The 12,512-nt window shown below is 37.1% G+C and overlaps 1 protein-coding gene across 1 annotated transcript in view; it reads right to left on the reverse strand.

Moving 5' to 3' along the window:
* angpt2b (angiopoietin 2b) overlaps positions 1-10,903 on the reverse strand; it is a 31,925-nt gene extending 21,022 nt beyond the window's left edge. Inside the window, exons 1-2 of the mRNA XM_039681013.2 lie at positions 10,106-10,903; positions 1,160-1,306 (exon numbers count right to left, since the gene is read on the reverse strand). Coding sequence (XP_039536947.2) covers positions 1,160-1,306; positions 10,106-10,387 — 429 coding nt within the window. The 5' untranslated portion in view covers positions 10,388-10,903. The remainder of the gene's footprint in view (positions 1-1,159; positions 1,307-10,105) is intronic.
* Positions 10,904-12,512: the final 1,609 nt, after the last annotated feature.

A 12,512-nucleotide genomic window follows, 5' to 3' on the forward strand; every position in this document is an offset into this window, starting at 1 on the left:
AAGTGTTCTCGTCGTTTGATAAACTTAAGATTGAGCCCCTGTAGTCACTTGGACTATTTTAACGATGTCTTTTATGACTTTTCGGGGACGGCAAGAGCCAGTCCCTCAAGAAGCCTATGGACTGTATGCAGGAGCGATTTTAATATCTTAAATATCTTAATTCGTTTTCCGAAGATGAACGAAGGTCTTACGGGGTTGGAACAACATGAGGGTGAGTAAATACTGACAGAATTTTCATTTTTGGGTGAACTAACCCTTTAAGTTTAAAATGGTCAAACGGTGTGCATGGGGTACATGCAGCTCCAACAGGTTCCCGAGAGGCTGGGCGAAGGTGTGTATTTTTTACCCTTTCCCAAGCCACATCTCAACCGAGATAAGTGTCTGCTTTGGATGAAGTTGTGCGATTAACTTATGCGGTAGACCACAATGCCAACTAAACGTGGATAAATTAAACAAGAATGTCTACATCTGTTCTAAGTTAAGTCAACAACGTATTTGAACGTTGTCTTTAAAATCCTAACATTAGAAAACTTTAACATTAGCTTCTAGCTGCATTGTAGCCTACATCATGTCACTTAGTTTCATTAAAGTATCTGTAAATAACCGAGATAACAAATGTTAACAATACTGTGCAGAATGATTCATGTAAAAACTGTAGCACCAAACGGTGATGGTAATGATATGCGGTTTATCACATTTACACTGTGACCTGTACATTTTTGCCTGGAGCTGCTGAAGCTTTTCATTGACCTTCTCAACAGTAAAATTATTAATATAAAACCTCCGATGCATAATTAAGGCCCTTTAGGTGACTTGGAGATGATATTTAATCTTTCTGTCTCCAAAATCACCAATTGCCTCCTGTGAAATGTCTCCTACTGTGACCGCATGTCCCCGAATGTTGACTGTTTGTCTGAGTGAGTGGAGGGGGCGTGGCTTAGCCATAGGTCAATTGTGAGTCACCAATGCAAATTATTGAGCAGTTTGCTTGCTATAATAGAGAATGTTGAATAAATTATGGCGTGAGAGGTGCTCATGTGACTGCTTGTCTTCAAAATGTGGTTTAAGCCATTAGAGAAAAACCATTTCACTGCAAAGACAGGCAGAAGCTTGCTGCAGTGCCATTTTTATTCTGGTAGTGTCATCTGATCAAGCTCACCTGTGTCTCCACATCTGTCAGTTTGCGTGTGTTCTCTGCTGATTGGCTTAGGAGATTGGTCCCGATCTCCAGCATGGTGGCTGTCTGGGTGTGAATGACATTCCGTTCCATCTCTGATCTCACATTCTCCTGAATATAGTTCTCCAGCTGTAAACATGACATGAGAAAAATCAACAAAAATACACCTCCATCTCCATCTAATATTCTTGTACATAAACAACTTTAAGCATGGAGAGGCATAAAAACAGACTTTCAAAAACATTTTAATTATTCCAAACTTTCGACCGGTAATATGTGTGTAGTAAGTGTGGAATAAATCAGGTGTTATTTTTTAATTCAATGTTTTCAATTTCAAAGTCTCTTATGCTCACCAAGTTTGCATTTACTTGAGCAAAAAATAGAGTAAAATATTATTACAGTTTAAAATTATGGTTTTGTATTTTAATATATATTACTCCAAATTGGTTCTAAATTGTTATCAATTATTAATAATGATTGTTATTGTCAATGTAGGTTGATATTTTTGTGGAAACCATGAAACATTTCTTTCATGATTCGTTTATGAATACTATACGTTCAATTGAACGTAGTTCTGTGGGGGGGAAAAATCAACGCCAACAGGGGGTCACCTTGATCCGACTAAAATTTGGCAAAACCGACAAAAAGAGCATGTCTGTCTATGTTTGTTGCTGTCTGTTGTTGCAATGAGCCTTTAGTGAAAATGATATATAATATTGAAAAGTGCCTGAAACAGCACACAAACAATCAATATGAAATGCATGGTCTGAAATCTGCTGTACATTCAATCTTACTGACAGTGCTTGACTCCCTTCGGACAAATGGACTTGAGTGCACACTGTACAATTATAATGAGGCAATACAAATATGTCCTCATCCATCTCCAGTGCCATTGTCTACAAACAAATGACATCTGCACACAAAGACCGTGACACAGTGCACTTCATACCATAAGCACAATGCAAGGCATTGCTCAGCCATGGCTACTGAGACACTGTTGTGAACACGCTTAGGTAAACTAATTTTGTTCGCTTAGTTTAAATCATCATTGGGCTGTGATACTAAGGGAGGTAAAAAATAAATAAATAAAGATCATGACCATTTATGCAAGCTATAAAATCGAGCCACCAAGCATTTGAGAGTAATAAACCATTCACTGATTGATGTGGCCTTTGCAAAAAATAACAAAAAGTGAAAGAAATCCTGTCAAATCTTCACTGTACCATGTAATTTTTAACGTTTTTCCAAGGATCGTTTTTTTTTTTTTTTTTTTTTTTTTGCCAGTCCCTAAGTGAGCTTTGCAAAAAACTAAAGTGGCATTGATTAAACTACCTTTAATCTTGCTGTTCCGCCACTTTCAGTAATGAACATTCACAGAGTTTTAATTGAGTTAAATAATGAGGCATAAAAAAACGGAAGTGAATTAAAAACCAGCCAAGTCCATTTGTATTTTCCCATTTCATGGAAAATGAGATTTATTATTAAACGGGGCCAAATATGAACACTCCGGCTGTGAAGCTTTACTGAAAACAATAGGCCTACTCAAGGACAGTTGAGCAAGAATAATTTTATTGAGCAATCTTTCATTTCTTTAGAGGAATCGTTCATCTGCAGAAAAGAAAAAATCTACTCACCCTCATGACGTTTTTTATCCCTATGGAACACAAAAGGTTTTGTAGTGAACATTCAACATGCATGTTTTCTGTACAATTACATTTTGTGGTGAACTATAAAAGCAGATTTTTTACTTTTTTTTTTACACTTTTGATCCAATGACATTTGATGTTACTGACATCCAACATGCGCTATAGGTGCCATATTTAGCATTTATGCTACTATTTTGACATTTTTGGAGATTGGCAGCCAATAATGAAGAAAAAAATAACCATTCGGGTTTGGAATTACATGAGGGTTAGTAAATAATGACATATCTTTCATTTCGGTTTGAAGTATTCCTTTAATCCACTTCTCTGTCTGTCTGTCTCTCAGTAGTTTTCTTTTTCCAATCCTTTTTTAGCAGGACGTGTCAGTGCATCTTGGCTGCTTTAAACTGAGAGAGAGAGGCTGCATACGCAAGCAGAAGATCTGTCGTAGAAGATTATTTTGGATTAGAATGCAGTGTTAAGAAAGGATGTCGGGAAGCCAAGAAACTATTACAGCAACCGCATGTGTATATTTCACGTAGGAACGTGTTCTTGCCTGAAAGAGAGGTGACTTTTTTCACCTCTAAAACAAAAAATACAAAGGTATTTTGGTTTGTTGTGTCAGTACAATGACACAATAAGCTTGTGATTTTTCATGCTTGCTTTTCTTTTTCTCTGAACAGAGCCTGGATAAATGTTTCAGGGCAAGAGGATTTGTGTTAAAGGTAGGGTAAGAAATTTCAGAGTGGCTAGCAATACCAAAGCCATACTTCACTGTCAGGAAAATCTGTCACTGGGGCGGTACCTTTTCAAAAAGGTACACTTTAGTACCTAAAGGATGCATATTGGTACCATAATTGTACAAATATGTACCATGAAGGTACCAATATGCACCCTTTAGGTACAAAAGTGTACCATGAATGTACCAATATGCGCCCTTTAGGTACAAAAGTGTACCTTTTGAAAAGGTACCGCCCCAGTGACCGCTTTCGTACCTTTTTTTCTGAGAGTGTTCCTTCAAAACACATGAACACACTGTAGATTCTGCTAAGCATCACGAAATGAGAATCTGTGTTAAATTAACCTCATGTCTCTAAGCACATAACATTACAATCAATGTAAACAACTTACAGAGCTTTAGACTGCTGCAGATTCATTTTGGCATTGATAGTGTTGACAAAAAAATGCGTAAATCTGAGTCTGAGGACATGACCAGCTCCAAGTAGAAAGTCACAGTTTACCATCTCACATTTACAGTTACAACATGGCGTGAATGCATAACCTTGTTGTTTTGTTTCAGGAGGAACAGTAAAAGGGCGCTGCTGTTTTTTTTTTTTTTTTTTTTTTTGCAGCACTCGGCGACTGTCTGTACACAACCTTACAGAACCCAATGACGTGTGATGTGTGCAGGAGCAGGGTGTACAGAGGTATAGAAATACATACAGTATGTTGACAGGCAGGCATCAGGTATTCAGCCTACCCTACACTCTCAGAAAAAATGTACAAAAGCTGTCACTGGGACTGTACCTTTTCAAAAGGTAAACTTTTGTCCATTTTAGGTGCCAATATGTACATTTAGGTTCTAATATGTACATTTTAGGTGGTAATATGGACATTTAGGTTCTAATATGGACAGTTTAGGTGCTAATATGTACCATTAAGGTACTAATATGCACCCTTTAGGTACAAAAGTTTACCTTTTGAAAAGGTACAGCCCCAGTGACAGCTTTTGGACCTTTTTTTCTGAGAGTGTACTTAAAGGGACACTCAGCCCATTTACATTAAGATTTCCATTGTTAGAAATCCAGTCATACTATTGAATGGGTGTGCAATAGTTTCTCATTTTCCCCTGAGACGAGAGAAACCTGCTATTTACCTTTTTCACTTCTTCCTACAATGACGCAAAAATCGTCATTTTACGTCATTGTAGGAGGAAGTGTAAGTGGGGGGTGGGGGGGGGGGGGGTTCTGTAAAGACTACAAGCACTAGTCCACCCTTTCAATCCCGCCCATAGGGGGTTGGACCTAATGAGCTAACAGACCTATCACAGATCAGTGCCATTGCGTTTGATTTCACCGGCAGAAACTTTGAAAATATGGACGATACTAAATACGCACACAGATGCATTATGGATAGGGTTGGGTACCGAAACACGGTTGGGAACCGGTTCTGCCGTAAACGGTAATAACCAGACCTGAGTCTCTGTGTCATGAGGCGCACACACGCAAAGTCTCTCACTTTCTCCCTCTCCCTCGTGCGCGCACTATACGGTCTGATCTATCTCGCATGCGCAAAATCAATGATGTGGAGTTACTAACTGAAAGTAGTGACACTACCAACTCACTATATATTTCTATTGAAGTTTGTTTCCGCCACGGAATATATATTTTATAACATAAGTGTGACTTATTGTAACGTTGCATTTATGAGTAATAAAGTTAGAATTACGGGATATAAACTGGCAATTGCGAGAAACTGCAAGTTCATAAAAAAAAGTCTCCTAATCTCTTTGTTCCTACATTTTGTTTTATCAATAAATAAATATCAAGCCGCACAACTTTTTTCATACATTTAATAAATGTAAATAAAATTTGTCGTGAGCACCAAATCAGCATATTAGAATGATTTATGAAGGGTCACGTGACACTTCAAGACTGGAGTGAAGATTCATCAGAGAAATAAATTAAATTTATATAAAAAGAAACTTTTTTTAATTATAATAATATTTCACAATATTACTGTTTGGCCAAACAAAGGCAGCATTGGTGAGCATAACAGAGTTCTTTCAAAAACAAAAAACAAAAACAAAAATCTTAGGAACACTTAACAATCTAATGCAGCTAACAAGTGGAATATGAAAACTACTAACTAACAATGACCACCCACAGAATTAATGCGATTCAACAGAAGTCATGAGGCTGAATAAAAATAATCCCTACCAATAAAATAATAAAATAGTCCCTGACATGTAATTCGGCATGCATGCAAGAACATACAGGATTAGCTTATGTTTTCTTTAGGGGGGTTCTCGAAGACCCTGGGGGTCAGATAGTCATGTGGGAGTTTGGTGTGTGTGATACAAATACACCGTCTCATGTGTGGCCTCTGGCCAGAATGTCTAGTAATGCATATGCAAAGCAGAACATCAGTGGTGTTGAAAACCCAGAACAATCCACTCAGCAGCGGGCCAGAGTTCAATGCTCTCCAATGCTCAGGAAGCTGCTGCTTCTACCACGCACTGCACTCAATGACCGGAGAGGGAGTGAAATAATAATTTATACAACATTTGGCCTGCTGGTGAAAGCGTGAATATAGGCATGTCAAGAGGGTCTGTCTGGACCGGTATTTCTTAGATATACTGTAGTGGTCGCTTTACCTTTTTTTTTCTATACCTCCTACCGACAGACAAATGCATCTTGTGCCAGATGTAAGGGCTGTAAAATATGAAAGTGAGCTGACTCATGAGTGATTTTGACCCTTTTTATAATCTTTTGGCATGCAGGAGCATTTCAATGGGAGGCCTGAATAAGGAGACAGGCTTTCTAGACGGCCAATAGTCTGGGTGACAAACAAAGCATGCCAAAGCCTGGCTGGAACATTTATTTTTTTTAAGCAAAGGACAAGGCATATATTAGAAGTGCTCTTGCCGTTCAGAGGACCTACATAATAATCTGCGGTGATGTGACAAGTTATGACCTTCTGATTGAAACATAGTGCGAATGGCACAGAGATAAACTGTCTCAAAACACACAGTTTATTTGAATTACTGTGGGAAATGACAGTGCAATAATGTTATCAGACTTTAAATGACCTTCACTGCAAAAACAACATTATCTCAACCATCCACACAATAATCTGCAGGTTTTAACTGTTGGTATCTGTGAAAAGAGCAATATCCATTTTAAACAGAATGTTTTGGAGATAAGCCTGAATTATGTTAGTCAGAAACACGCTGTTATAATGTTTGGCAGAGAACATGACATCGAAGTTAAATGGACGTATCAAAGTCAGAATATTACTTAATGTGAAAAGATTCTTTTTTTTATCCATGCTTTATATAAAAGGGACAACACCGGTTGACACTGTACTACATTTACATTTATCAACTGTCTACAACCGATTGCATCAACAAAAGTTATTACACTGTAAACAAATATTGTTGGTTTAACTTGAAAAAGTAAGTAACCTTGTTGCCTTAAAATTTAATAGTTAATACAATGAAGGAGAATGATTTAATCATCAGAAACTCAAAATTATATGTTATCTGAACTAAATAAACTATTTAAGTTGATTTGACAAAAGAAAAAATGTAGTGATTACTACACTGTAAAAAAAAATATTTTTGGTTTAACTTAAAGTAAGTAACCTGGGTTGCCTCGAAATTTTAAGTTGATTGAACTGGAAAAAGTGGGTTAATACAATGGAGATTAATTTAATCATCAGAAACTTAAAATAATAAGTTATTTCAACTAAATCAATTATTATAAAGTTGATTTGACAAAAGAAAATATGTTGTGATAACAAATCTTGAAAATATATTTTTTTTACAGTGGGTTAAACAGATACACTACACTTCTAAAGGATCTTCATCCAGGAAATCGTGCTTAAACTTGTTCAAGATTTACCTCTCTCTTGGTCTCCTTCCCAAATTCAATAACCTTGTGAGGATAATGTGTAATGCAGATTTGGGACACATCTACATGCAACAAACATAAATAATATGCATAAACTTGTCCAATGTAAATTCTGGATCTTGAAGCAAAACCACTTGAGAACACCCAACAAAGTATGAACATTATTTTTTGTACAAACGTAAGCAAAGCCCACTTACAATCAAACACTGAAATATATTAGTATTTCCATGAACTCCAAAATAATTCATGACGTAGTCTGAAGTAACAGGACATATTTACAATAAGGTTTTTAAACGTCTAAAATGTCTTATCATTTACTGCTTATGTAGTTGTCTTGCTACTTTTTAGATAATAATTGAATGCTTTTATTATAGATTGTGCTCCATTAATTGTTTATATACCGACTTGTAATGCTGTATTTTAGTTTATTTTTTTATTTCTTGTGTATTTAAAGTGTGATTTGTAGAATTTAATGTCTAACTATTTGTATGTCATGCACCTTCGCTTTATCTTGGCCAGGTCGCCGTTTGTTCTCTGCGTGCTTAATAAAGGTTAAAAAAAATCAGATGCTCGGCCGCCTATACTGTGTGATTCACCATACAAACACATTGTGGTTGACAGAAACCAGTGTTGGTCTGGGTTGTATTTCCCATCACGGCTCTGTTCATGGTTTTCCAGGATGTCACACAACCTGTTCGCATCTAATAATTGGGCTATGGCTTCTACCAAGATTGATTTATTTGTAATTAGTTTGGATTTTAATTTGGTCCCACTTCATATTAAGTGGCTTTAAGTACTACTGTATACTTAATTGAAATTAATAATTTGATACAATGGACTTATTGTGTACATACATGTTTTTACATTGTACATATTTTAAAAATACCAGCATGTGATTACAGCTATAATTACTTAATGTAATTACATTTGTAATTACACAGTTGACCCATCCCCTCACACCTTAACCTACCCTTAAACCGACCCATACCACCACACCTGTCCCTAACCTTACCCGTATCACACCTCAATAGCAGCAAAAGTGTTTTACAATACAACAGGAACACAATAACACACAACGCATTCTCACCCCAAGGCGTCACCTTTGACCATGCTTCAATATTTGACGTTTTAGGCGCCCTTTAGCGTCACTTACATGACGCGATCCTACGGCGTCATCTAACTGACGCTAAAGGAAAGCGTCTGTTAGAGGACGCGGTTAGGTTTAGGTGTGGGGTGGGGGTAGGGTACACGCGATCCTAGGGCGTCATTTTACTGACGCTAAAGGGCGCCTAAAGCGTCAGATATTGAAGCATGTCCAAATGCTTCCCAAGGCGTCAGTTAAGTGACGCCTTGGGGGTGAGAATGGGCTGTAACACATTGTACTTATTGTTCAATGTAAGTGCATAGTATAACCGCTTAATAAAAATTTTTAATATAGATCCCTTAAACACTAAAAATACTGAATATGCTAAAAAATAGTGTTTTCTTCTCTCTTTTAAAATCATGACAACTCTCAGAAAAAAAAAATTAAACAGCATTTGCTGATAAGGTGCTACATGAGTATAGTCTACAACCGAAAGATGCACATAAATACGCAATATAACCTCATCTACCGACGTTTAAGGGGGCCCTAAAAAGGCGAATATTGACGTATGGTCAAAAGACGTCCCAAAACGTCAGTTATATGACGTCTTGGGATGAGACCGGGTTGGCAAGGACAGTAGGGGTAACCCCAGTGTTGGGTGTAACTAATTACTTTACTGTAATTTAATTGCTTTTCCCTTGAAAATGTAAAGTAAGGATTGCTCTCCATTTTTCTGTAATTTAATTACAGTTACTTCTGATGTAATTGAGATAAATACTGTGCATAGATCAATCCGATCTCACAGCGATTCGTATGCATTTTATGAGCTGGCTAAATAGGACCGCACTTTTGCAAATTCGTGTGAATTTTTATCAAATATGTATGAAAAAAAGTGAGAAATGTCATGAGATCAGACATAAAACAAAACAGTGGGTTTAACATCAAAAATGTTTTGTCTGATGTTAAAAAGTATGTTTTTATAATGTAACCTTCTCCACCTTGGTCAGTTTAAGGATAATTCATGCAATTTTATAGTATTTATTTGAAAGAACTAAAACAGATTCATGTCTATCCTTGAATTATTCAGCTGGTTGAGATTGATATGGGATTTTGAAAGTAACTAGTAATTAAAAGTAATTAAATACTTTTTAGAGAGAGTCATTTTTAGTAATCTGTTGAAGAGGTAATTAGTAACTTGTAATTAATTACTTTTTTTGAGTAACTTACCCAACACTGGATAACCCCCTAACACATCTAGGCAGGTGGTGCTGGGGAAGGTGCGGGGCTAGGAAAATTCCCACGCACTGAGCTGAGCCAATTCGGGACGGAAATAAATAGGTTACATACTGTATATAAAGCTAACAGATTGATTGGCCAAGTAGTAGGTTTTAAGAGAACCAATCAACTGCCTTGTTAGTTATCATGTAACATTTTACCATTTAGCAAATATTCACTGACTTCCCTGATCAGGACGAACCTACAACCCAATTTGAGAATCACTGGTGCTAAAAAAGATGAACAAGCAACAGACAGGATGAGGTTTAGGTGGATTAAGCTAATTCACTACCTTCTGCAGCCACTGTGTATTGTTCTCTGTTGCACTCTCTAGGGTCTCCAGCTTCCTTTCCTGCCAGGTGGGTTCAGCGTGGGGCGACTCTGGGGCCGAAGGCGAGTCCCGCTGGAGGGAGTTAGTCACCTGGAAGTCCCCCGCAGGCCGGCACTGCTCCACCTCTGGAAGGATAAAAGTGTAGTGGCAGGGGCCATCCTGCACCTGGTGCTGCCGTCTTTCCGAGCCAATCGCCACAACCACTGCCGCTGTCAGGTAACACAGACACGGCAGCCAGCCCATCCCAGGAAAACGCTGACCGTTGGAAAGATATAATCCAAGGACGGATGAAATGTGGGCACTCTTCTGGTAGCAGGTTGGATGAGAGAGCTTTGCCAGGATTATCTCTTGTCCAAACTTTTCTGAAGTTCAGAGTTATCTGCTTCTTTCTTTTTCCCTTTTTCTTTGCTTGATGGGTCGATCTCTTTCTACAACAGCACACTTGTAGAAATGCAGTAAAAAAGCAATACTATCCACACGAAATCCTGGAGAGGAGAGATCGTTTCCTATTCCTCTCTCACTTTACGCTCAGGACAGCTCAGAACAAGAAACATCCTCTCTGTTTATTTACCCTCTGAATAGTTTTTTTCAGTTTCCTGCTTTCTTTCTCTCTCTCTCTCTACCATCTCGTTGCGACTGTCCAGGGTTGGAAGCTTAGAGTTTGGGAACTTCTGCTTTTTAAGGACTAAGTCTAACATCCCTTTTTTTTTGACACATAATCACTCACCCCCTCCTTCATTCTCCCTCTCTTGCCGTCCCTCTTGCATACTCCCCCCTTCTCTGTCTCGACATTGAGAAGCTGCAAAAATGCCCACAGCAACCACCACAAAAAACTAAACAAATAGAGAACATCCACTTTTCATTAACCCCCTCCTTCTTTCATGTTCTACCCCCTGCCATCTCTCCCTCATAGCAATGGTTTATGAAGCCACACCTGCACTGCTACACAGGAAAAAAGAATGAACATGGTGATAAGACATCATCAAGAGTTAAACTGGGATTTTTTTGGAGGTTTGGAGGATATCATTTAATGATAATTATGGAGCTGTTTTATGGGGCACTGCTTTGATTTTGAAAATACAGATATACTGTGAGGTCAAAAAGTTTGAGATCAAAGTCTGAGAACATCTTATTATTTATATAATACATTATTAATATACTCTAATTATTATAGAAATCGTATAAATATATTTTAGAAAAATTGTATTTAAAAAAGCAAATTAAATAAATATAAATATGACGTTATGACTTGATTTTAAAATTCTGCAGTTTATTTCACTAAATCTGAAATTTAACTTATAACTCATATTGTTATGCTGAATATAATTTAAAATAAATAAAACTACTGTTAAATTTATAGTAAAAGAACAGCAGCTGTGGGTTCCAGAAATTCACAGTTAAAAATAGGATGATAATGTTTTAGCAATTTCGAATTGCAATTTTAGTGTCTGTTTAAATTACACCTTGTAACCACATTCAAATTAAGTTATAAAACATTAATATGTTAACATTAACATGACATATAAACAGGGTGAGTACTTGACATGATCCCCAAACAAACAGTACCAAAATCAGATTTTTAGAGGAAATGTAACCCAAAATTTACTTTACTGACAACATACAAAAAAGAGAAGAAACAATTCTACAATTCAATTATTTTGTGATGTTAAATCACTGTCCACCATACTGTATATGGTTAGGAGACTACCATATACACAACGCATTCTCACCCCAAGGCGTCACCTTTGACCATGCTTCAATATTTGCAGCCCATTCTCACCCCCAAGGCGTCACTTAACTGTCATCTAACTGACGCTAAAGGGCGCCTAAAGCGTCAGATATTGAAGCATGTCCAAATGCTTCCCAAGGCGTCAGTTAGGTGACGCCTTGGGGGTGAGAATAGGCTGATATACAGTAAAACTTAAAATTGTCTCCACGTAGGGATCTCAAACTGGGCCTGCTTCTAATTTAATGTAATTAAGTAAAGCTTGAAGACTCATAAAATTAAAGGTTCTTAATTGGCATTGATGGTACTTTGACAGTAAAGGGGTCTTTGCTATGGAAAAAGGTTCTTTAGATTATAAAATGTTCTTCAAACTAAGAAAATAAAAATGCTTCTTTTATTAATTTTTTACTGAAAGGTTCTATTTTTTTTTTTTTTTTGAGAAACAAAAACGGTTGGCATCACTTCAACCAAACCTTTTTCAAACCATTATTTTTAAGAGTGAATAAGCGTATAGTGAAACAGTGAAACAAACCACATCTCCACTGCATATGAAAAGGAACTTATTGACAAAGAATCTGCAAGTTATTTTTTCTTATCAAATCTGGAATCGCCAGACTCAATTTAACCCCCATTATTCCCATA

This window comes from Pimephales promelas, chromosome 18, assembly GCF_988280905.1.
Source record: "Pimephales promelas chromosome 18, fPimPro1.hap1.1, whole genome shotgun sequence".
Taxonomy (NCBI): Eukaryota; Metazoa; Chordata; class Actinopteri; order Cypriniformes; family Leuciscidae; genus Pimephales; species Pimephales promelas.